At 41.0% G+C, this 27,394-nt stretch overlaps 1 protein-coding gene across 6 annotated transcripts in view; it reads right to left on the bottom strand.

The window, feature by feature from the left end:
• Positions 1 to 4,236: 4,236 nt before the first annotated feature.
• LOC146704193 (solute carrier family 66 member 2) overlaps positions 4,237 to 27,394 on the bottom strand; it is a 59,098-nt gene continuing 35,940 nt past the window's right edge. For 3 of the 6 annotated variants that reach the window (XM_085461184.1, XM_085461185.1, XM_085461183.1), the window contains exon 5: positions 4,237 to 8,121. In XM_085461184.1, coding sequence (XP_085317310.1) covers positions 7,947 to 8,121 — 175 coding nt within the window. In that variant the 3' untranslated portion in view covers positions 4,237 to 7,946. Of the gene's footprint in view, positions 8,122 to 20,158; positions 20,990 to 22,000; positions 22,462 to 27,394 lie in introns of those variants that run through there. The other 3 variants (XM_085461188.1, XM_085461186.1, XM_085461187.1) reach the window with 3 other exon arrangements.

Genomic DNA, 27,394 nt, shown 5'->3' with positions numbered 1-27,394 from the left:
TCAAAACTCCTGTGTCACATACCTGGGCTTATTATTATGAGCCCATCAGCCTGCTTTGAGCTTGAATTTTCAGAAGCGAGTTGTATCCCTTTCTCTCTCCTGCTCTGCTTTTTTTGGCCTAATTTATGTCGTAAGAAAAGGTAAAAGATGAAGAAAACGTCCTATGAATCCTCTGTAGTAATCAGTGGGGAACCTTCACATGGATGTTGTCCATTTTCCAACATGTCCTTTTAGGGATTATGCTGAGCTGATGTAAGACAGGCTTTTCAAAACAAACACATCTGGCTGCTGCTGATTAAAGTGCACACCGTTATCCAAATAAGGGATAACTTTGGAAAGGAGACGCTCACTGCAGCTGCTGATGGTAGTTTGGATCGTGCATTACATCAAACTATTGGCTACGGTCGAGGAAGCATTTAAGTGTTATGATGAACAGTCGAACCTGTAGGTTATTTTAAGCCAAATCATTAGGCTACATTATACATCAAAATGTGACAAGAAATAAAGATTTAGGATCTATCAAACTTTAATTTCAGAATGAGAACTACGGGAGAGAACTGTACAACTGCATCTTTATGCTGCTCAACCAATATAGACATACAGTAAAACAGCGGTCCCCAACCCCCGGGCCTCGGACTGGTACCGGTCCGTGAGTCGTTTGGTACCGGGCCGCGAGAGTTGAGGCTCAGGTGTGAAATGTATAGTTTTCAGGGTTTTTATCGGTTTTCAGCGTTATTTTGTTATCGTTTTTATCGTTTACTCGGTTTTCCTGGGTCTTTTCACGTGTGTTATGAATAAATTTTCTTTTTTTTGGTACCGGTACTAGTTTTATTTTGTTGTATTTATCCGCGACCAGTGTTGGTCAAGTTACTTGAAAAAAGTAATCAGTAACTAATTACTAATTACTTCCCCAAAAAAGTAATCCCGTTACTTTACTGATTACTTATTTTCAAAAGTAATTAATTACTTAATTACTTTAGTTACTTTTTAAAAACACGACTTACAACCTGTATAGGTGATAAAGCGATAGATCTTTCAGCCCAATTCTACTTTTTCTGCATAATCCATCATACAAAATGTAATCAAATGGAAAAGTCTCTTTTTAAAACTTGTTTTATTAGTTTTAATCTTTTAACTTTATGCATCAAGCAAAAATGTAATTATCTGCAACATTCTCTGACTGGAAGAAATTAGTTTAACATTTAAACCTATTTTCTGCACATTCCAGCACATAAAATAAAATATTTTTTGTGTTTACACTCAGTCTTTCAAATAGATGCAAGTAAAACACAGCAGAAAATAAATAAAGTCAAAGACTCAGCGGTCCTGTTGCTCTATTTTCACCTGTAAAGCAGGAGTTGGGTAGGCGGAGGGTTACCCTGGTGCAGGTGTGCCGCGGTCAGTGGAAGAATCCACGAGTTTCTCTGTGAGTTTCCCATTACGTCGTAGCTACTCGGTGCTTGTTGGAAGTTTAGGGGTTTTTTTTGCTGTAAAAAGAAGTTTTCTTCCCACGCACAACGGACACTAATGTTTTTGTCACTTTTTATGGAATCAAACTCAAAGTAAGGTCAGTACTTCCACGCTTTAAACGCTGCACGCTCATACTCTCTCCGCACTCGATATATGATCCATTGTTGATCTGCACACAGCTGTTGTCACGAATGTCGCACTCGCTTACGTCACTGTCGTGAGACATTCTCGCAAAAAAATCACGGTTTTAGTAACGCAGTAACGCAGCGTTCCTACGGGAAAGTAACGGTAATCTAATTACCGTTTTTGCAATAGTAATCCCTTACTTTACTCGTTACTTGAAAAAAGTAATCGGATTACAGTAACGCCCATCTCTGACACGTTAAAGGCTGGTCCGTGAAAATATTGTTGGGCATAAACCGGTCCGTGGTGCAAAAAAGGTTGGGGACCGCTGCAGTAAAACACAGCTACACAAGGGTTGATAGCACAGCAAGAAGGTAAAATCCACTGATTGGCTGAAAACGCTGTGGAGTTTGTGCTTTCCTGCGTGTGCGTGCTACTACAGTCCAAAGACATGCATGTGGCTCCAGCCCTGCTGCAACCCTAAACTGGATAAGTGGAAGGAAAGATGTCAGAAATATGAAGAAATATTGAGACCTGGTGATTATGGAGTCCATTTGAGATCTATGGAGGCCATTGTCATATTCAAGAAACCAGTTTGCGATGATTTGAGCTTCGTGTTATTCTGCTGGAAGCAGCCATCAGAGGATGGGTACACTGTGGTCATGAAAGGATGGACATGTTCAGCAGTAATACTCAGCAGGCTGTGGTGTTTAGAAAATGATCAGTTTGTACTAAAGAGTCCGAGGTGTGGCGAGAAAATATCCCCAACACACTTACGCCAACAACTATTGCTACAAGGCAGAGTTGTTTACATCAGATTCTGACTCTAACATGTGAATGTTGCAACAGAAATTGCGACTGATCAGACCAGGCAGATTTTTTCTGCTCTTGTTTTGTCCAACTTTGGTGAGCCTGTGCCAGTCTCAGTTTCCCGTTCTGGCTAGAATGGTTACTGTTACTCTTGCCTTCCTTCCTCCTGCCTTCATGTTGAAGCACCAATTGTGGTCTCCTTGAAGGTTTTTAACAGAGCCCTGCCGCTCACTGGATAGTTTCTTTTTTCAGATCATTCTCTGTAAACCGTAGAGATGGTTGCATGGGAAAATCCCTGCAGATCAGCAGTTTCTGAAATACTCAGACCAATCCGTCTGGCACCAAAAACCATGCCACGTTTAAAGTCACAGCCATGTAATTGGCTAATTAGATATTTAACAAGCAATTAACCAGGTGTATGGCTAATTAAGCGGCTGATGTGTTTAAATAGAAACTGAATGACTAGCACAAGACACATGAAACTAACCTCAGCAGAGAACTAGGACAAAGACAGGAAGTAAAACAATAGAAGAAAAGCAAAGAAAATAATTACCAAAATAAAGCAGGAACTCTGTGTAACAGCCAGGAGAAGCATATGTAAAGAACTAGAGGATGAACATGAGGGTAGAAACAATAAGGACAGTTATCCTGGAACACATAAACAAGAATCAGTGTTTTAAGAAACATGGTGTATTCATTATTATTCAATATTCGTCACCTATCATTAATAAATGGAGCAGACCGGAGCAGAGCAGACCTCGTGGACATGGGGTGCAGGTGAACTATTTCAGCCCACCTCATCCATCATTAAAACAAGCCACTGTAAAGACAGACATGTTGGAATTATCAGCTGATGGATGGGTGGATGGAAAGACGTAGCTGATGGCAGGTGGTCAGATAGATCCATTATGAGATTTATGACGAAACATTTTAAAACCCATAGACAAAGTCATGACTGCCATCATGCTATGTGATACCAATGAGACACACGTTACAGGTATCAGGATCAGATACAGCGTTCAAGTTCAAGCCTGCATTCCAGTTTATCTATTATTAATGGATGTACAAGCCAGGCCAAAACATGAATCCACTGAAAGCACAGCTGTTTTACACGTGAGCTGTGGGGCGTAGCCGGGAGTGCCGGAGTGTCTTAAAGAAATATCCACACGCCACGACCAAGGGGGTCGTACCCCGTGCATATGGAACATGTAACGTGTGGAGAGATAGTCTCGATATGCTAGAGACCGACAGGTGCAGCACACATTCTGTCCTTGTCCAACACTCAAACTATAGCCAGCTTCCTTAATATTTTACTATCCACGCTGCAGCGCTCCTCTTTATTGCTGTGAGTTATCTTGAACCAAGCGATGCCGCAACCATCTGCGTGTGTGATGTTGAATTAGGTAGAGGGGATTAAAGCCTTGGAGGGACACGAGTCTTAATTAACCCGCAGATCTTCAATTCCGTGCGTTCAGCAACAGAAAAGTCTGAACTCTACCTCAGTCTTTTTCATTATTTATTTGGTGCTCAATCCTTTTAAATAAAAGAATTCAAGGTTTTCCCTCTGCACTTTATCTCACTGCAAGACAGCTCGACTGGGACCTGTTCTGTAGAAAAGATATATCTACTGTACGGGAATGTAGAGAACATATATGTGGTTCACGTCTGGTGTTTCTAGCTAAGCTGTTGGAAATGTTATATGTTAGATCTTAGCCATGTTAAAGCTAATCACTCAGACTACCAGGCTTCTATTCTGTCTGTCAAACTCTTTCTTCTTCACATGCTTCACATTCACAGAGTTCACAGAGACAGAAAGCACACAGCACTACACCATGGACTCAAAATAGTTTATATTTGATGATGATAAATATTTCACATACATACATAGAGCTGCCATAAGACAGTAAAACGTTCAGACATTAACATTTTTGCAGTATTTTTACATACCTGATGTCACAAACTCTTACATTTTACATCACAGTTACATTATATTCATTATATTCCAGTGAAAAGTTACTTTGTTTGTACTTTTGGTTCAACAGAAAGGATCTTTTGGCTTATTATTGTTACACAGCATATCCTCCCTCTGCATGCAGAAAGGCAACAAGTAGATTTACCATCATATGAACTTCAGTGATTATCACACCTGAGGCGCATGTGTGTGTGTATGTGTGTGTGTATGTGTGTGTTCATTTGTCCTGCTGTCCTTGAGAGGAAAAGGCTACAGAGCAGGCAAATGTTAAACTAAAGTCGGTGTGGGTGCTATTCTGAGCCTCTGCAGAGGAAAAACAATATAAAAATACACATCTGATGATAAGAGCATACATGACATAGAACTGGAACAAAATACAACTGTGGTGTGCAGGATAGAGGCGATAAGCCACATGCAGCTTACAACATGGCAAACAGATCTGAGATATGTGGATTTAAAGAATGCATGCAAACTTGGTCTGTTTCCAAAGCAGACCAAACAATATTTTTTTATTATTGAGCTAATGGTACCGACATGCTGGCTGCTGCAGGCTGCTGCTGCTGCCTTCATTATAAAAACCATAACAGCAAAAGCGGGTAATTTAAATATGATGTTCACTGAGATAAACAGGTGTAGATCAACTAATGGAAACTGGTGAGGTAAAAGTGTGGAAGATTTAATCAGCTTGAAACTTCATTACTTAATTAAATCATGCAAGTGGAAAACTAAAAAGAAACCTGTTCCGAGTACTGATCAGCTGCTGGGACTGATGTATTTGACCCTGCAGTGTTTTTGTAGGAGGAAACTATCAAGCAGTAGGTAACAGAACCAAAACTAACCTTAAGGCTCTATTTTTAAATTGCTGTTTCAATTATAGACAGAGCCTCTGAATAAAGTACATGTGAACTGTTTTGCATATTATAAGCTGCAGAGAATGCAGAGTTTAACTGCTTCTGTTATGGCTGCAAGGTTTCCCCAAAACCTATTAAACAGAGAGCGCATTCAAACTGAAGATGTGAAAACGTGAACCTCGTGGAAAACACTCCAGCCGCTGCTGCCTCTAGAGCCGAGCTCATCGGAGCTTTTACACGGAAGCATGAAGGAACTAAACCAAAGGTTAGCACGTTTTCCGTGCATTACATAACCTTTGCCCCATCCAGCAGCACATTTCTATGTGAGTGGAGACACTAAAGTGGGTCTGACTTTCTGAGAGACAATAGGGAGTCGTTCTATTTTATTGACTTCTTTGTAGCCATTAGTTGATGTACAGTTTTATATAAAAGTCGGGGCATCCCTGAGAGATGTCGTCAGCTACAAGTCATCCTTCACACATGAATTGTCAGCCCGTCTTCTTGCAGATCATTTTGTGAGACAGGGCTCACACGGCATGTTGTTCAGGTTGAGAGACTGCAGGGCTGTTCCAGAGGTTTCAGCTGATGTTCCTCCTGTGAGTCGAACTTCACTGCAAGACATCTGCATTCAGAATCTGCTGATTTTTGGCAGAATCCATTGTTAACTTTGGATTTCTGAATCACTGGCCCGAATCCACTTAAATAAGGGCAAACCAGTCTTAAATTAAGCTTTACTAAGAAGCAAATCATGCATTAACCTCCTAGAACCTGGTGTCCACATATGTGGACATCACATTTTGGGTCGTCTAGACCAAAATACTAGATTTTGCTCTACAAGGGCCTGAAATCCACTTACGAAGACATTATACTGCCACTGTTCTATCGAAATTTAAAACAAATGTCCTCATATGTGGATCTCATTTTATTCAGAACCAAAAGTCAGGTTTAAAAAAATAATAATAAAATTTTACATTCATCAGGTCCCAATCAGCCCAAATAGCAAAGAGAAATTAAAAATGCTGCTGTGGAAGAGTTCAGGTCTTAGGAGGTTAAATATTGCTAGAATTTGCTTTTCTAATATTTTAAAAACTGACCCTAGATTAAATGAAAATGAAATATTAAGCTGTCTGAAAGGGGTCTTTGTTTTTGATTTTGATTTCTATGGTTTCGCTTAAATGTCATTCAGACTGTGGAAATGATGAGCTGGAAGCATTTTCGGTTCTTTTCACAGCATCCGCCTGTTTTCAGTGCATCGGCTAACTTCAGTTTTAGACCCTCAGTTAGTATCTTAGACACGATTTTAATGAGCTATTTTTAAGTGTTTTACAGGTAAATCAGTGCATATAAGCCTGATTATGTTTTAAAATGAGGAAACAAAATTTGAAAGACACATAATTGATCTGGAACAACGAGACCGGAAGAAAAAATAATAATTTTTTTTTCACCACTTCACCTCTTGGACTAAAGCGAAGAATCAGCCACCTGCAGTTAGACTGAGTGACCTATTAAAATCACAGCGAGTGTATTAATGAGCCAATCAGAAAAGGAAATGATTGTTAAAAGAAAAGTTATTTCCTGTTGCTGAAAATAAAATCACCTTTGATTTTAACGATGGGCTTGATAATGAAGGGATTTGACTTAATGATGAAGTTTAAGAAAACTGAACACGAACAATTGACCTTTTTTAAATATCTGTTAGCAGCACACTTATTATTTACTGGGTGTGGACACCATCTAGTCAATAACCAAGGTAAATATATATATATATAAATCTTTCCTCCTTTTGAATGAGGAAAAGATGAGCAAAAAACAGCTTAACCTAAATACACTGGCAGAAATTGCAATAGCACAAAGATTCAGTAACACTGTCCCCTCGAGAAGTTTAGTTGCCCTGAAGTCTGCTGTGTTTCCGATGCCCGCAACACATTTTGCAGCTGAGGAAAAGTGCAAACCATCACTGCCCACATTTTTCATATTTCTATGTATACTGTGTGGAGACATGTACTGCACGTCAATCAAACCACCATACATAACACACAGATTGATGGCCTGTGTAGATTACTCCATGTACATTCTGAAGCTTTGGCTTGGCTCTTGATGCCAACGGCGAAAATCAATTTTAGCTGTGCTAACACACCAGAGAGAACGACAACCTCGCACACATGCAAAGGCACAGACAAGCTCACATATTATGTATCATGAGAAACAGTCCAGTGAAGTGAGGAGTGTGAAGTGGGAGAGCCATCAGTCAGGCAGCAGGGTCCAGTGGAGGCCTACCAGTGCAGGACTGGTTGTTACAGAAGCACATATTTGTCGTTAGTGAGCTGCCAATATGAGTAATGCATCCTCCTTACAATTTCCATGCCCACTACACTTCAGGAGACACGTAGCAAAATAAGGACAAATGTACAGGCAAATGCATTTAGGTGCTAGGGCATGATTAAAGATGCTAATGCATGAATTTTGGCTTTACGGCGTTTACAGGTCACTCGGTTGGGTCTCTTTGACACTAGGATAGTATGAACAGTAAAAGAAGTGAACAAACACACCAAAGAAAAACAAAACAAACACACTATTTGACTTTGATTTGTCCTTACTCTGGCACTAAACATTAAACGTTATCAACACTGCAGCATGTTGTAAAGGGCGTGAAGTCATCAGAGTCCTCGAAACTTACTCAAACACTCGGGCTTTTGTGTTAGTCACTGTAACAGCCATGCTCAGCCCAGCTTGGCTCTTGTGTCTTGGCTGTAAAACAGGACCTGGAGGAGGATGGCGACATCAATCAGGATCTGGACTGAACCGCACACCCAGAACTGCGCCGGGCTTTCATTCATCACAAAATAGGTGGTCTTGAAGACGTCACCAGCTGTCCACAGCAGCACCATTTTCACACTGGAGCAATGGAAACACAAAGAGACAAGTGTGAGCTTTCCTCAAAGCACTGACATTTTGCAAACTGGCTTTCTTGCTCAGCATTAGACAGAAGATAGATGCTAGTGTGCTAGCATAACTGGAGCCAGTTAGCATAACTTAGCATAAAGCTAAACGTCAAACCGAGAACAGTTAGTCTGGTTCTGCTGGATTGTACCTACCCGCTTATTAACCCATCACTCATAAACATGATAGAAATCATTTGTTAAATTTGTACTGAAAACAACAAGTGTAAAAATTACAACTCCACGTTAGGAAGGGTTATGAGTGAGAAATGTATTGACTGGCAACCAATGAAGACTCCAGGAAGCACCAGTATACCCTCCAACATGCCCGCTGTTAAGGTGCAGGAAACTGCTGCAATGAGTATTGCGCAGTCTGATGTTGGGGTGATTTTGCTGGGACATCCACTCCAGGGAAGATTGTGGCATTGTATTATTAACACACAGCTTAATATTCCAGACCAGCAAACTGCCTAACCCTCTGCTTTATAGAGGTGGTCACATCAGCTCATGATTAATTAATCCAGTGCATTTGATTAGTAGCATCTAGCTGCTACACAGCCTCTTAACAAGACAACACAGAATTTAATGAAAAATTCTTTTCACGTGACTCTAACCTAAAATCATGCATGTCAGTTTCACAGTTCAGCTGTACAGATGCAGCAGATGATTATTCTGTCAGTTGGCCTTGGAGTTGCTTATTATCACTAACTAATTTGCTGACTTCAGGTGAATATTTATCGCACAGGCATAAAAGGAGGGAATGCTTTTTCAAGCAAACAAGTTTTTATTTCCCAAAATGTTAAATTATTACCTTAAAATGCTTTCTTTCATACAGCACACAAACAATCCTCCTGTTGATTAGGCCTCCCAAAGAGTCCAAAATAACAGCACTATCAGCCAAAAGTAGCTTTTTGTTTTCATTTGAAAAGTTTAAACTGATTTTTTTATTTTCTTGATTAAGTTCCCGTTGTCTAAGAAGCAGCAGGAGAGGCAGTGAAAAATCATTAGTCAGAGTGAAGTTTAGTCTAAGCTTCTGATTGATCAGAGCAAGTTAGAGAAAGCAAAGGAAAGACTGTCGGAGACACGGGGCTGAAAAGAAAGACTCGAGTCATCAGCCAAGCTGGCAGCCTGCTCCTAACACGGGACCTTGAAGAAGTCATCTGAAAATTTGCGAAAAGCACAGTACAGAAATCACCGTCTCATCACTGCTTATTGCACTCTTCCATCAGTTATTCACACTGCCTTCTCAAGCTTTTGCCTCCTTCCCACCCTTTTCTCCTTTTTGTTGCAGTCTTGACTCATTTACTGTCAAGCTCCTTCAACTCTTACCCTTCATGCTCTATGCTCTTACAGCACCTCACTCCCACTCCACCTACTCTCTGCTCTCTCCTCTATTTTTTATTCTTTCTTTGTGAACAGCAAAGACCCATAGGCATGAATGTAATATGAGTTTATTCTTTTTATTAGAGCTGGCTGGGCCTGGCCAGGACAATCAGTCATCAGTGAGACATACAGTAAAAGGGTCACACGGGAGGGGGTGAGGGAGTGCAGAGAGACAGAGACAGAGAGGCTGCGGAAAACAGAATTCATCCAGCATGCAGCAAGAAAGAGACGGGGCTAAGACGAGTCAAACCACCAGAGAGAAAGTGAGGGATCTCTGCGAGCGGGACGGAGACCTCTGCGAGATCGCTATGGATGATGAGTGTGTGTCGAGCACAGGCAGCCTAATGACCGTGGGGACGGCAGTCCTGCACTATCCTTCAGCTACCCTTGCAGAGCGGCATCAAACTCTCCCCTGGGCTCCCTTCAGGCTGATGAGGAACACAAACAAGCTCGCCCTGCCATAGAAATTATTCAAGATATGTGTAACTGTACCAAATGTAGATGGTTCAGGTTATATGTCTTTGTGACTCTTCTGCACAGTGACGCATTTTAATGATTCAATTTGAGCACCTTTTAAATAATAGCTTCATTTAAAGGTGACTTCCTTTAAACCAAGTGTTCTTATTTTGACAAACAGGCCAGAGGAAGTGAAAATGATCTCAACCATTTCTAATATAAGAACCGGAAGAATGCACGAGTCTACTGTACACAGATGACAGCTTCAGTTCACTACGCTACCAATGACACACGAATGGTTAAACTTTCTCATTTTTAATTCGTCACAGATCAGCTGCAGATGACAGTCTCGCTCCTATGCATGCTCGTAAGATCACAAAGGATCCTACCAAAGGTCTATTGTTACAATGAACTCAGATGACTCACTCATATTAGAGCGGTGATAATCCAACCGCGACTCGATTCCTTTGGACACTTTTATGTCTGGAGAAATATGTGACTCTTTTTATGCTCTGATATAGCCCGAGTCCCTCTGGAAACTGTTTCCAACTTCATTACTCTATAGGCAGCTTTTTTGAAACCCCTAACTTATCTGAATGGAGAGAGTAATAGCTGTAATTTAAATCATCAGCAGGACATAAAAATTGCACATATAGGTACTGATTAAAAAAAATGCTTTAAAAGTTTGGGAATTTTCTGTCTAAAATAAATTTTAGAAGGTTACACTTTTACTATGCATATGTAAAGTTACGCAAAATCTATGGCACAATCCAGCATTCAGTCAGTAACGAGAAGTCTGCCAGCCATGCATCAGTGCAACAACGTGCTCTTCTAAAAGGTTTGTCATTCAGGCTGTTGACTGGATCTGAAGGATTCTTCACATTTCTATTGAGTTTTTTTTCTCAGCAAAGTTTCAAAGTCACAAAATGTATTTTATTACCAACTTCACTCTGAAAGCTTTAAAAACATTCCAGTGTCCAGCTGACTTGGCTTCATCCAGTTTAACCAGCTCAGGCTCATAAGAACCAGGCTATTCCCACTGCTCCCACAGGCTGATCAGGGAGTGTCAGCGGTGTGTTACGCTCCCCTAACAATTTAAACTTTCGGGGTAAACATTCAACGGTTTGATTGAACTGCTCCAAAAATAGGCAAGCTAAGGAATTTTAAATCATTGTGCTTTTACTTCACTCTCTCTCTCAGAGACGCCAGTATTCCTCAGGGAAAATACTTGGTTTTTGTTCAGCTGAAGTTCTTTTTCTTCAAAGAAGGCTCTTAAGTGACGCTGAGATTTCTTTTGCTGTTTTATCTCTGCTGTTTTTTTCCTTTCACTGAGCCACTTTTTCCCTTTTCTCCATTGTCCTGCACAACTGCCATCTTTGTTTTTACTGACTCTGTCTTTCCCTTTACTCTGCTCCTCTCCATAGCATAAAAAGGAACAAAGTGTTATCTCATTATTAGTATTTAAAAAGACTTAAAAGACTTATTAGCTGCTACTCTGAACCATTTGCACTGCCTGGTCCAGGTTTGGCCCAGAGCTGGTATTTAGCCAGCACTGCTACCTGACTTCTGGCATGGTGAGTGGTATGTCATCCAGATATGGCCAGGCCTGGCATAGATGGCACTGTCTATGTGATGGCATGCCACATCTGGCTCGATTGTGGTTTGGTTTATGTGGCCAGGCTCATAGGAAACGGGTCTGGCCCAGATCTGACTGACTGGTGTCATGTATCTCAATGATGGCACTGTTTATGTTCCTATTTTCCTATTTTTGTTAGAAGACCCAAATGCCATGTTGCAATTCTATACTGCTATGGTAGCCAACGTTTCAAATGCAGGTTTGTGAGTGTACACTTTATTATGTACTATTATGTTCTGGCACATGTTGTTATTACATGGCTTGATTAAGGTACACATTAGGCTGACATCTGGGGCCAGAACTGAAACTGTTCTGGGCCAGCACAGGGCCAGCAGTGTGTCTGCAACTGGCCTTGTGCTGGCCCATGTGTAGGCCACCTCTGTTAAACCAGATCTGGGCCACCAAAGGGCCGTCATTCTTTGCGGTATGTGGGCCATGTGTAAGCACATTGTGTGGGCCAGATCTAGGCCATACCAATTTTGCTATCTGGGAATGTGTAGCCATGTTCAGAAGGATAATATGCCATGTCACACGGCTCAAATCATATCAAACTGGTTTTCTGAAGAAGACAATGAGTTCACTTCACTCAAATGACTTTCACAGATCTCAATCCAATAGAGCACCTTTGGGATGTGGTGGAATGGAAGACTTACATGATGGAGTTGCAACTGAAAAATCTGCAGCAAGTGTGTGAGGCGATTATGTCAGTGTGAACCAAAATCTCTGAGAAATGATTCCAGCACCAGTGTTGGTCAAGTTACTTGAAAAAAGTAATCAGTAACTAATTACTGATTACTTCCCCAAAAAAGTAATCCCGTTACTTTACTGATTACTTATTTTCAAAAGTAATTAATTACTTAGTTACTTAGTTACTTTTAAAAACACGATTTACAACCTGAATAGGTGATAAAGTGATAGATCTTTCAGCCCAATTCTACTTTTTCTGCATAATCCATCATACAAAATGTAATCAAATGGAAAAGTCTTTTTTTTAAACTTGTTTTATTAGTTTTAATCTTTTAACTTTATGCATCAAGCAAACATTTAATTATCTGCAACATTCTCTGACTGGAAGAAATTAGTTTAACATTTAAACCTATTTTCTGCACATTCCAGCACATAAAATAAAATATTTTTTGTGTTTACACTCAGTCTTTCAAATAGATGCAAGTAAAACACAGCAGAAAATAAATAAAGTCAAAGACTCAGCTGTCCTGTTGCTCTATTTTCACCTGTAAAGCAGGAGTGGGGTAGGCGGAGGTTTACCCTGGTGCAGGTGTGCCGCAGTCAGTGGAAGGATACGGCAGTTTCTCTGTGAATTTCCCATTACGTCGTAGCTACTCGGTGCTTGTTTAGGGGTTTTTTTGCTGTAAAAAGAAGTTTTCTTCCCACGCACAGCGGACACTAATGTTTTTGTCACTTTGTATGGAATCAAACTCAAAGTAAGGTCAGTACTTCCAGGCTTTAAATGCTGCACACTCATACTCTCTCTGCACTCGATATGTGATCCATTGTTGATCTGCACACAGCTGTTGTCACGAACGTCGCACTCGCTTACGTCACTGTCATGAGACATTCTCGCAAAAAATCACGGTTTTAGTAACGCAGTAACGCAGCGTTCCTACGGGAAAGTAACGGTAATCTAATTACCATTTTTGCAATAGTAATCCCTTACTTTACTCGTTACTTGAAAAAAGTATCTCTGTCCAGCACCTTGATGAATTAATGCTACAAAGAATTAAGGAAGTACTTAAGGTAAGAGGGGCCCTAACCCCATACTAGATATAACTAACGAAGTGGCCAGTGAGTGTATATGGTCATGTGGATATGTTCAATGGGACTCTGCACCCAAATTTGGGTATAGGTCAAGACAAGTGAGCAGCTCATGGTGAAGAAGAGGAAAAAAGAAGAGTAAAAAAGTTGAAAACTACACCCACGAGAGCTCTTAGAGGTCAAAATAATTTTACACAAACTATTCTTGGTTTATTTCACTGAATGTCTATTTCTGTCCTCGTTTATTCTTCTGCCTAATCACAGCTTCGGTTTTTCCGGCAAGCCTCTCTGCCGGAGCCTAAACCTCACCCTGCCGAATACTCCGAGCCCCGCTTTGACTCATTTCTTTGCTCAGGAGACAGCAAACATCATTAATGAGGAAGAGTCATTAACAATGTAATTAAGCAGAGTGGGTCATCTGTACAGAAGAAGTCTGCACAACAGAGTGGGAAAATGAAGACAAAACACCAATTTGAGGTCGTTTGTGTCTCGCAGGCACGCGCACAAACTCACAAACATGCTTCCCACGTGTTACTGTTTGTCATGCTACTCTCATGTTGGTCCATCTGGCAGAGACGCCGTTTGTGGCTCACTCGACAGTTGATGAAAGACCTACAGAACAATTGAACTTGGTCCTGATTAAGGCTTTGAGTGCCCGCAGGGAAAAGGCATGATTATGCTATTGATTGAGAATACTAAGTAGCTTTGTCACACGCACACACGCACAACTCAACATCACCACTTTGTGTTAAATTGTACTAAAAGGGAAATAGAAACAGGGTGTGCTAAAATGCACATTTTCTCTCACATTCTCACCAAAACACACACACACACGCATGCACGCACGCAAACACACACACATTGTTTACATAAACAAATAGCAACTCCAGCATCGGTTGCAGCATCCACCTGAGTAATGAAGGCTTTTAAAAAGCCAAGCGGTTGGCAGCTTCATTCAACGACCAAACACCTTCATCTGAGCTAAGAGGCTAGAAACGGGAGAGGAAAGGGTGAAATCTTGAACTGTGTGTTTCAGGTGTGGACGTGGACACAGGAGGATACGGGAGACAAAATGAAGAAAATTCCCAGAGATGGATGACGACGTAACCAGGCAGAGGAATGATAAATCTGAAGAGGTGTGAGAAGCGAAGCCACCCTGATGGTGATGGAAGCGACAGGAGAGGGGAGAGAGATGGAGAAACAGAGAGGGGGTCTGATTGCACTTTGCTGTGGCAGTGCGGTATGTGAGCCTCGCAGTAATGGGACTGTGTATTGAACGAGCGCTGCCAGGCCACCTATTAACTCCTCTAAGCACCCAGAGTGGACAAGTGGAACGCTACTACAGGAAGCAGGGCTGAGTGACATTTAGAAAGAGAGACAGAGAGAGAAGGATGAAAGGAGAGAGAATGAAAAGGACAACGAGTCAGTTTGTGCTATTTTCTAATTTCACGTCCCAAATATTTACAAAGACGCCTGGTGCATCTTTAAATGTCACTCTGTGAAACAGAATCTCAGCATTTCATTTCTGAATTCCTTTGCAACTGCTAAAATCAATTACAAACTGTAACGTCGCCTCAAAGCTGGCGGCAGACAGTTTTATCTGTGACAACTCAATGACGATGTTTAAGACAGAGAAATAAACCTTACAGTGAAAACTGAAGCTGACTCCAGGCCCTGTGTTAACCAAAACATTCCCACCGGTCTGGGTTTCAATTCATGCAGGTGTTAAATGCCCAAAGCAAATATGTGGCAAGGTGAATTTTAAGGTGAGGACATTGGACAACACTTGCAACGACCACAAAAACAGTGTCAATCAAGTTATTTCAACTCATTTAGTTGAAGACTCCAAACATGCAAAACCGCAAATATTTTGTTCATCAAACTGCAAGTGAGTACACCCATTACTAATGTCACTGTTACAGAGGAAAGTAATGGTTGTGTTATGGAACGTGCCTAAAATAGTGTTTAATATTGTATTTGCAGCAGCTGATGGTAGTGGAGGAATGAAGAAAATAACCATGATTAAATGAGTTACTACCTATACATGGGCAGCCATTAACATCTAAATAAGGACTATTTGAAGGAAATACTGTGTCATAAAACTTCAGTCTAAACCAGCTTCAGTGTAGAAGCCAAAAACCGACAGACTCCACTTCTACAAAACATCCTGTATTGGGACAGGCAGTTGTGCCCTGCAACAATGGCATTTTTTTAATTACATGCAATGAAAACATCCCATCTTCTGAGTCTGATGGATGTTTTAAAGATAATAAGTAATCAGACATCAGAATGTATATGGAGCCAATAGAACCTGACTACTTTTAGGTTTTAGCCAAACCAAAGGGGAAGCTAAGGAAGAGGAGGAGGACGAGAGGAGAAAAGTGCGACCGCCTTCGTCAAGAGCAGAAAAAAAATCCGGCTACAACCAGGTTTCTGTAAGGCAGAGTAAATCGATTTGTTGATCAATTATTAAGTCATGTACCAACAGAGACTTGGAGGAGAGAGACCTAATATTTAATAATCCACATTTCACTGTTTTACTCTTTGGTAAAATAGGCCCCTGCACGGTATGTACCACCGGCAGATAGCGGAGGTGGCTGATATCCAGAAATCCTACCAGTGGCTGGACAAAGCCGGACTGAAAGACAGCACAGAGGCACTAATCATGGCAACACAGGAACAAGCTCTGAGCACAAGATTAGGGATGGGTACCGGTATCTGACATAAACGGTAGTAACCAGACCGAAAAGCAGCGCACATTTCGGTGCTTTTTTTTTTTTTTTTCAATCGTTTTACGTTTTACATTTCTGAGGATAGTAGGCGGGCCCAGGTACGTATGTTCTTTTAGAACAGAGCTACAGATTAAAAATGCCCAACGCAAAGCGTTCAAAAGTCTGGCTGTACTTCACAGCAAAAGATGCAAACTCAGCAGCAACAAGTGCTTTAAGCTGATACTGTGATACTGTCAAAGGAGGTAACACCAAGAATCCGATTAAACACCTGGCGACGCATAGCGTTTTTTTTAAAAGCCGAGAAATGCGCCGTATTTGATAGCTTGCTGTGAGACCTCACACCGAGCACATCTACTGCAGGTGTGGTGCCTGTTATCGGACCCGGAGTTAGCAACATCCCCCAAAAACCCGAAGAGGAGAGTCCTGGCCCCTAGCCCTGCCAGTGTAGCAGAAATGATGAGGATGATGATGCAGCAGCAGCCGTTCTTCTCTGCGTGAGTAGCTTAATGTTGTTGGTGTGTAATTTACATTGAGTAGGCTAACCACGTTATTACATTAATGCATGTAAGGTGAACTAGCAAACATCATCATAGCTACATGCGGCTGTCTTCTTGTTTGATGGCAGATACTCCCTTCACCCTGGCCAAAAAGGCTAAAATGACCAAAGAAAAAGTGGGAAACAGCTGAACGTGAGAGGTTTTTGGACAAAGTTTGTGTTTTTTCCATTGTTTAAGCACTGCTTCCAGCCAAGAGTGATGCCATATATGCCCCACAGCTGCAGAAAAGGCTAACATTGTTATCTTTTTACAAAAAAACAGCTGAACATGAGAGGTTTTTGGACCAATTTTGTGTTCTCCATTCTTTAAGCACCGGTTTGAGCACCGTTTGAGCACCAGCACCGTTTCAAAAGTACCGGTTTTGTACTGGTATCGGATAAAACCTAAACAATACCCATCCCTACACAAGATCCATAGAGGCTGGGGTCGATCACACCAGGCAAGACCCCAGGTGCAGGATGTGTAAAGATGCCCCTGAGACAATCCAGCACATAACAGCAGGGTGCAAGATGCTAGCAAGCAGGGCATACATGGAATGCTATAACCAAGTGGCCGGCATAGTGTAAAGGAACATCTGTGCTGAATATGGCCTGGAAGTCCCGGGGTCAAAATGGGAGATGCCCCCAAGGGTGGTGGAGAATGACCGAGCTAAGATCCTGTGGGACTTCCAGATATAGACGGACAAAACGGTGGTGGCTAAATAACCGGACATAGTGATGGTAGAAGAAGACGGCCGTAGTGATCGATGTAGCGGTTCTGAATGACAGCAACATCAGGAAGAAGGAACACGAGAAGCTCGAGAAATACCAAGGGCTCAGAGAAGAGCTCGAGAAGATGTGGAGGGTGAAGGTAACTGTGATCCCAGTGGTAATCGGAGTACTCGGTGCGGTGACTCCCAAGCTAGGCGAGTGGCTCCAGCAGATCCAGGAACAACATTGGAGATCTCTGTCCAGAAGAGCGCAGTCCTGGGAACAGCTAAGATACTGCGCAGGACCCTCAAGCTCCCAGGCCTCTGGTAGAGGACCCAAGCTAGAAGGATAGACCGCCCACAGGGGCGAGGGGGGAATATATATTTATATGTATACCTCCTGCCCTTCTTCTAAATGCTGGTAAAGCTGGTGTATAACAGTGAAGATAATAGTAGAGTCATTGGCAAAGTGCCACGTGACTTGTAATAGAAACTGAGTCACACTTAATAGTTGCCTTCACAGTTGTTTCTCCACTAACTGTCCTTGATTTAGATAGATTTGTCTGTAGATTTTTCCACAACGAAGAGCCAAAATCTTGCCCTCGTAATCTCAGTAGAAAAACAGCACATTTCCACTGCTGCTGCCACTGAGATAAATAAGCAGCTGATCCAACCCACAACAGCTTTAAGCTTTGAGCTGGGAATCACACTTTGCATCTGAGACCTAAAAAAAAGTCTCAATGGGAGGGGGGTTCAGAAGGTCCCAGAAACTGCTGATCCAGTACAAAGCTCTGTGGAAAAAGGCCCACTGGAGAAACAGGGGCTGATGCTTAAAAGCTTTGAAGAGCTTCAGATCCCCTTTTCCATCTTTATTTTTTAAAGCAAACATGCATGTGTGCATTGGGTTAAAATGTGTGTCCACACATGCTGTTTTAAGTGCGTGTTCACATGTGCACCCACACATGCTGGTGAGGTGATTTAGCAGCGGGGCTGCAGATCTCCCCGAGGGGGGCAGATAGAGACGAAAATCAAAGGGCCCAGTGAGAGAGGAGCCTAGCTGCTCTTAACGCACTAACTATGAATTATGCATGTTGATCGATCGCACACAGGCAAACACCTAAAAGTTCCCAACCTGCCAGAAAAAGATGGATTCTGCTAAACAAAATGAAGCAGAAGGGAGGAAAGGAGAAGAAGGGGTGTTACACAGAGTTTGCCTACGGATATTTTATATCCCTCATTGGAGTATGTCAACAGGACAGAATAGATGGGGAAGCTTTTTGGTGCTGGCTATTTAAATATATTTATTACATGTGTAATCTTGTGTAATCTGAAAGGATGCTGTAGCGTTGCTTTTCAAATACCACCTGATTCAAAGCTAAACAAACGTATTTCATGCAAGGCTGTCAAGACACTGCACACTGCATTCAGATTAAACACAGTGACTAAACCTTGGTGTGGCACACACACATTATTAATGAATGAGAAACATCTCATTCATTAATAATTATAAATGCAAGTATGTTTTTCAAAATCGGTCAACACGGTTTGAAAATAATTAAATAATATTTGAAAAAACAAGATGTGCCAGAATATTAAACCACGTCATGCTGCTAAAACAGCTTTGACTTGTAGATGTCATAGAGCGGTTTCAGACACACACAGAAGAGACTTTAAATTTTATAAAGTGCGAGGCTGAAATTCAGACTAAATGTTATGGTCCACACAAGCTTTGAGATCTGGGCCCTGCATCAAATCCTCTGCTACCAACTGTGGGTTTATTTTTAACTTTGACTCTCACAATCTCTCAAAGCTCATCCAGTCTCGAGGTGACTGCGTCTTTGAAGCTGTAGCTGCTAAATGTTGGAACAGCCTTGTTCAACCCTCAACCCTTTATCTCTCGCTATAACGCGGTTCACCTTTCGCAGCCTCGCTGTTTCGCAGATTTTTTATTTTTTTTGCAGCGCATTGTCTCCTGCGTCCTGATTGGCTGTAGACCATTGTCAATCAATCTCGCGCCGTGTCTCCTGTACAGTACAGGATGCGTTCAGCTTGTCATATTTACATAAATCTTCAATCTCTAGCAGTGTGACTCTGAAGTGCTGCTCTGTATGTTTGTAAGTTTTCTCCCCAACAAACACAACAATGTCGACGAAACGTTTTGCACCGTCAGAGGCTCCTGCGCTGGCACCCAAAAGCCAGAGGAAGATGCTAACCATCGCACAAAAAGTTGGACTTCTGGACATCCTAAAGGAAGGTAGAAGTTACTGTATTTTTTGGATTTTAAGGCACATAACGCGAAACAAAAGAGTCAGATGAGTCAAATTTTACTCAACTCATTCTTCTTGAAATCAAACCTGAAAACAGGGTTTGATCTTTGGTTTCTTTCTATAATACTGGACGTATTTTTTTACGAAGGTTTGAACTTTGAGAGTTTAATTAAACAAGTGAGAAAAGTGTGAAAATGTTCCTGCCTGTCTGAGAAAAGTGTATAAAGTGCGTAGTGCGGGGTTTTACAGCCTTAAAACATCTAGAATAATTGTAAAAAACATAAAGTTGGCTACTTTTATCTATCGTGGGTTATTTTTAGAACGAAGGACCACTGTATCTCTAAAAAACTTCACCAGAATTTCTCCATTTTATTGTTGTTTTATTTTTACCTTGATAATAAATTCTTCTCTGTCACTATGATAACAGCATCGACGGCATAGAAGAGCAGAGAAAGTGAAGGCTGAGGAGCCCGGTGAGAAAAATGCTTTTATTTATTAAAAATGAGAAACTTTTATTGTCATCACAGTAATTAAAACTTTATTCACAGTACTGGAAAGTTTACAAATCAGCTTAAAAGTTTCTCACAGAAATTTCCCTTTCTAAGGCACATTTTTAATTTAGCATCTAACTGATAAAGAATGTTATAAATAATCATTAATTAATAACAACATCTCTATTTATTATAAAACATTTATGTTTTTAAATGGAATATCTGACTAGGTGTACAGAAGCACAGCAATCATTCCAATGGTAAATTGCATTACCCAGTGCAGGTTTATCACGTAAAGAGGCTAATTGATCATTAAGAATAATTCTCGTAATTATGCTGGCACAGCTGAAAACTGTTTGTGGTAGGGGGCCTGATCAGAGCCCAGCAGCAAGAGGAACAGATAGTGGGAACTGCTGACAGGCGCAGAGTGAGACACAGGTGTTGTGCGTTGGTTGAGTACCATCTTTTCTTTCTTTCCATCTGCAGTAGTGTGCTGGCACTCGGGGCTACGAATATACACCACAGGAGAATAGTGAGAGTGCGACGGCTCATATTCATCACCGTTTAAGTTAAACTGTTGCTAAAGGAAATCTGTGTGAGAGGACAAAACATGTCCTAAGAACAAGCCAAGCTGCTATAACAGGAGCCCCCATCTTTTTATTTCAATTGTGGTGTGTGCCTGTGTGAACATTGGCATCCTCAAAGAATGACCTTTGACCTTTAGATGCAGATGGACAGTCGAGTCTTGTCCCGTGGAGGTGGCTCTTCTATGCTGTGCCATACGTTCATGAAGTGGCTGTTTGGTCTCTCCAATGTAGAGGTCTGGGCATTCCTCGCTGCACTGCACATGGTTAGACTACGATGAGCTGGATGACTGAGAACCTTCGCTGACAGTTTTAACACAGTTGCTTTCGGACATTGAAATGATGCGTACAAAAGAAAGAGCAATAACAACAAAGGGCAGGCTGAATCTCCTAAATCACTCTTCTCCAAATACAAATAAGTAAAGTAAAATGTGTCCAGGTAAAAATAAAGATAATTAAAAGCTAGAATTACCGTCATATCGGGCTTATTAGCGTCGCTCATCGGGCTGCTGGACCAATTATCTTATGTCATGGAGAGACATCGGTCATTTATTCACAATAATCGCTATTTCCCTTAGATCACAGGTAAGAATTTATTCAAATAACAGACCACGATCACCTAATGGGTCTTCAAACTGTGCTCAAGCTCAGGGTTAAGGTGTCATTTGTTTTAGAGGCAATAACCTGTGAATTTAGATTGATTGTGAGGTAGATGAGCATTCTGCTTCTATTAAATCTTCCATCACAAGGTAGCAACAGCATAGAAGCAGGACACAGAGTGACAACATTACACTCGTTGGTTCCTCTGGGATATAGCTCTAATACACAGGTCACAAATTGCTTAGAGGTCTTAGCGCTGCCCCCGAGGGCCAGACTGTAAAGGTAAAGGTACTGGTTGAAATGGCCTACAGGTAATGGCCACGGTCCCATTACCATCCCCAGTAGAAGCGTTATTAACGCCTGAAGAGTGTTAACCTGAGCTGAGAGCAAGAAACAAGGTGTTAGAGTGTATGTGTAAGAGTGTGTGATAAAAATGGGGAATAAGGGATGGATCGTTATGTACGTGTTATATAATAGCTCACATTCATGACAATAAAGAAAATTTAACTAAGAGAGAAAAAGAGTAGAAGAAAGCCCAGCACTGTATTTGTCTGCATACTGTCAGTGAGAGAGACGGCCAGCGTCAGCGTTCCCTTTACTGTCACAGAGTGACATTGTGAAGGTTGGAGGCTTTGGTGCAGAGCTAGCAAAGGAGAATGGGACAGGAAGCAAAAGTGATAAACTTTAATGAGACGAAAGAAAAAAACAGACACACTCCCCAGGCAGCTGAGCAATCACACGCGCACACACACACACACACACACACGTTGTTTACATAAACAAATAGCAACTCCAGCACCGGTTGCAGCATCCACCTGAGTAATGAAGGCTTTTAAAAAGCCGAGCGGTTGGCAGCTTCATTCAACGACCAAACACCATCAGATCTAAACCTGAGAACATTACATAGTCAGTGTTTACTAAACAGCAAGAAACCAGTTTATTCTTAGACATCAACAGCACATAAAACTGATGATTATGCAATTTCTACTTATTTGAAAGATGCAAAATAGTAAATTCATTAAATATTTAAGACTGCTTTCATACCTGTGTAGGAACGACAGTCGTAGCCACTTATTAGTTTGAAGCTGTTGGTTTGGCATTTGTCTGTTGCTGTCTTGGTTTTTTGGAACTGTACAAACACAAAGTGGATCTGCACACTATGTACACACATACAGCAGCAACTTGTCAATCAAAACGTAGCCGAGCACTGAAACATTAGATACCAGTAAGTACTGCAGTCTGTGTTGCTTTTTAAAACACAATAATACAATATGACTACGTTTACTGCATGAAGGGAGCTTGAAGCTACTGAGAACAGACGCTCACTGAGGCCATAATTCAAGTGACATCTAGAGTATCACCTGCTTGGCTGTCAGCACATCCAAAGCTATATGCCTGACTACATTAGGAGTCCCCTCTCTCTGACATTATATAGATCCAAGAATGAAAAATGGCTCTCATAGGTTTGGCAGTGCTGATGGACACATAAACAGCTAGGGCTGCCACAAACGATTATTTTGATAGTCGACTAATCAGATCATCATCCATTGGACATAAAACGTACAGCTTATTGCACCAGCAGCATCTGCTCTTATATAACTATCATTAGCTTAGAGCTTTAAGTGTTTAAGGTGCTAACTAAAAATAAAGACAAGATGATAGTTTATTAAATTTTAATGAAGTTTGCAGATTGTTTCGGTGAAGTTTAATAAACTCCTTGCTATCTAAAATATAACAGGACACCGGAGTAAACTCTCGAGCATCTCACACTTCTGATAATCAGCTGTCTGCTTGACGTTTATTCAGCTGTGTAAAAACTATAACTTTAATCTCAGACAAACAGATTTACTACAAATAAAATACTACAAAAAAAAATCCAAAAATAACATGTTTAAGTTATCTAAGTGACTCATATATCATGTTTAACCTGAGTAGCGAAAGACGGCGGTGGGTTTGAAAACGATTTGCCGGGAGTCAGACGTCTCCGAAAACGTCGGAGCGCTTTTGAAAATATGTGGTGTCCTGATAAACTGAGCAGATATTTGAGGTTTACACAGCTACATTCTCGCCTGAAAATATGTTAAACGTTTATTTTGTGACCCAGAAAGAATAATAAGAGTAATATTAAAACTAACTAGCTGCTGCCATTGTTGGAAACTGAGCTGGGCTGCGCTATGAATTCTGGGACACAGCTTCTTCTTCGGGGTTTAACAGCAGCTGGCATCCTTGTACATGCAGTGCTGCCATCTTCTGTTTCAGTCCGTTATTACACTCTTAAATCCTATTACTTCTGCGGCTTTTGTGATCTTACAAAGCTTCAAACGAGGCGTCGACTATTAAATCAGTCGTCGACGATTTTGATAGTCGACGTAATCGTGACTAGTCGACTAATCGTGGCAGCCCTACTAACAGATGAGGACTGCCATCTGGATTATGATGTTTGCAGAGGACACTGTGATCTGTACTGAGAGTAGGGAGCAGGTGGAAGAGAGCCTGGAGAGGTAGAGGTATGCTCTGGAGAAAATAGGAATGAAAGGACAGAATACATGTGCAAGGAGTAGAGGTGGTGAAGGTAGATGAGTTTAAACACTTAAGGGTCAACTTGACATTACCAGAAAGCAATAGGCAGCAGTCAAGAGAGGTGAAGACACGGGTGCAGGTAGGGTGGAGTGGGTGTCAGAGGTGATTTGTGATAGAAGGACAGCAGCAAGAGTGAAAGGGGAGGATGACAAGATGCTAGTGAGACCTGCTGTGAGGTATGGTTTGGGAGATGGTGGAACTGACAAAAAGACAGAGCACGGAGCTAGCAGTTACAGAGTTCTGATACTCAGACAGTCACCAGCCAGATTAATAATGACTATTTCAGAGTGACAGCTCAGGTTGAGCAATTTGGAGACAAAGAGAGGTGAGATGAGATGGCTGGGACACGTGCAGAGGAGGGACGGTGTATATGATGGGCGAAGGATGCTGAAGATGGAGCTACCAGGCAGAAGAAAAGAAGATTCATGGATGTATTGAAGGAGGACGTGCAGAGGGTTGGTGTGACAGTAGATGTCACTAAGGATAGGATGAGATGGAGGCAAATGATTCAATGTGGCAACCCTTAAAGGGACCAGCTGAAAGGAGGAGGAGGAAGAAAAGGAGAAGACGACGAAAGCAAAAAAAACGGGTTTCATTTGATTGTTGGACCCCAGAGACAAACAACAGTTTACACATTAAATTCAAGGTGCAGACCAGGGTCTCTTGGGGGACGCCATGAAGTACAACATGGATTTCTTTTTAATCATCAATTCCTCTCACGTTTCTCCTCTTTTTAACAAGTGTCTCTAACCTGTGCTTTCAGTTCATCCTCATTGATTTGGAGCTTCCACCTTGTCTCTTGATACCTGACACTAATTAGATTTTGCTAATGACATTAACCCTTTGGATTAATACTTTTTCAAACCTACACCTAATTTTCCTTGCCAATCACGTCAGTCAGGCTCATCCAGTCTTTTGCTTTTTTTGTTGGATTTTTTCTTCACTGAACTGTCACCTCTTTAATTTTCCTAGTATTAGTAGTAGTAGAATGAGTGTGCACACATATGCACAAATGAAAAAATGTTGCCTGGAAACATATTAAACAAACTGTCAAATATACTCCATGCTTCTTTCACATCCTTTACTTGACTTTTCCATGCATCTCATGGAAAGTCATTATTTGGGTGACCTGGAAAAGGTGCGTAGTCCTTCATGAAACAGATCCATACACTCAGCATCACACCTCTGTAATAGGGCTCAGGGGAATGTGAGTGCACAAAAACAAGCTACTGTTACACCTGGGATAGCATTAGAGCAAGTGTTGATTGTGTGCCACACCGTCGTGTGGAAAACAGTGTTTAATATCTAGAAACTGGAAAATCCTCACGTATGCATCGCGAGGGATCATCTGTGCCGTTTCCAACCGTCAGCAACATTTGTGCCATAAAGCCAATATCTATACTGAAATTATGAAATATTCCTGTTGAAAATGCATAATCTTGTGGAATGAGTCATCCAATACTGTGCAGTATTACTCTATGATTAACTCATACCTCCTACACAAACACAGCTGACTTCCTTTTTTATTTTTGGGGACTTTCACATATCTGAGTTTAAGGATTTGATGTTCCCAACTTCAAAGACCTTTTGTGTTGCCAATCTTTGTGTGATGTTCAGGTTCAAGTCTAGATCTAGATCCTGAGGACATGTGAAATGGTAAATAACTGCGAGAGAACAGTAAATCATAAAACAGCAACTTGAAGATAAAAATGCAATCAGAGATGCAGGTGGTGTAACACAGTATGTGCAGGTAGTTACAGAAAGCATGGATGGCAATCTGAAGTGGAAGTGGGGACATACTGAAGATATAAAGATATACGGTACACACCGGTCACTCTGCTGCTCAGTGCAGACAAAGCAAACGTCTCTAATAGGAAAACATTGACAGTATATCACGGGTCCCCTCTCACCTCACAACACACTAAAAATAGCTCCATAATTCTTCATGTTGGAAAATATAATGCAAATATTTACACAGCAAAACCAATCAGTTCATGATATTTGAAATATTAATTCATTTTTATAGTAAGTGCACATGGATCAAAACATCAGTTATAAGTTTACTGCTATAGCTAACAATCTGCACACACACACACACGTACACACACACACACAGACACACACACACACGTTATGTATCCATTGTGCATTTTTACAAAAAGGAATCTCGACTAAAGGAAAACAAACCCCGCGCCGAGGAGAGTTGCTACTTCCAGCTGACGTCACTGTAATTTCCTAATTTTAGCTCTTCTTTCTTCACCACGCTCCCCTGGTATGAATGTTAACCAACTTCAGTAACTTCCTGAAAACCTCATGAAAAGATGCCAGTTGTTTCCTAGAGATTAAAAGTATTTTTTTATAAATGCATATTAATAAACACACAGATTTTATACTGACGACAGACATAATAAGGAAATAATGATCATAATTAGCATGAGGTTCTGTGCCATTAGGAGTGTAATTGATCTCACAGTCATTTACCTGAGAGGCTAATAAGCATGCTCACTGACCTTAACTCACTCTGACACAATCTTAACTGGGAAAGCATTCATAACGTAAGCTGAGGGTTTTGTTTGCCTCCCGTTTCCACCTTCTGCTTTCTCTTCTCATTCAAGGTGACCTTGAAACCTTGAATTTTAAGTGGGGGGTGACCCAAACCTAAGGGATCCCTTTTAAATGTTGCTTTTAAAAATAATTCTATACTATATTTTCTAAGGGATCTGTGGACTCCTGTTCATTAGTGGTAATGTTAATGCTAATACTAATAACTGTCACTCATATTTCAAATTCAAATTCAAATTCAAATTTTATTTGTCACGTACACAGTCATACACAGTACGATATGTAGTGAAATGCTTGGACAACTGCTCGTGACCTAAAGAAAACAAAAAAGGAAAAGGCTATGAATAAGATAGGAAATAAATATGAAAAATTAAAAAGGGTAAATTTAACTAGGAAGGAATAAAATATAAATTAAGGTTAAAAATGAAATAACTGTACAACACAAATTAGAATGAAGGGTAAATTTAACTGGGAAGAATAAGATAAAGATAAATATATAAATTAAAGTTGAAAATAAAATAACTGTACAACAAAATACACAATACACAATATAGAACTATATAAGAATGTATGAAGAAATCTAAATATAAATAAATATATACACAATAACAGCAGCTGTACAAGTATTAACCGGAAATGAAGAATATAGTGACCAGTGTTGTGCAAAACCAATGTCCAGAAAGTCCAGTGTGTGTGTAAGAACCATATGTGTGGGTCAGTACTGTGTGGTGGTGTGATTGAGAGACCGTATCGCCTGCGGGAAGAAGCTCCTCCTCAGTCTCTCTGTGTTGGTCTTCAGGGAGCGGAATCGCTTTCCTGACCTCAGCAGAGAGAACAGTCTGTTGTTGGGATGGCTGAGGTCCTTCACCATCTTCCTGGCCTTGGTCCAGCACCGCCTGCTGTAGATTGAGTGCAGGTCA

This window comes from Copadichromis virginalis, linkage group LG7 (assembly GCF_057382275.1).
Source record: "Copadichromis virginalis isolate Kocher_CV1m ecotype Utaka linkage group LG7, C_Virginalis_male_GT1.1, whole genome shotgun sequence".
Taxonomy (NCBI): Eukaryota; Metazoa; Chordata; class Actinopteri; order Cichliformes; family Cichlidae; genus Copadichromis; species Copadichromis virginalis.
The sequence above is the reverse complement of the archived record's forward strand: the minus strand, read 5'-3'. Positions and strand labels throughout refer to the sequence as shown.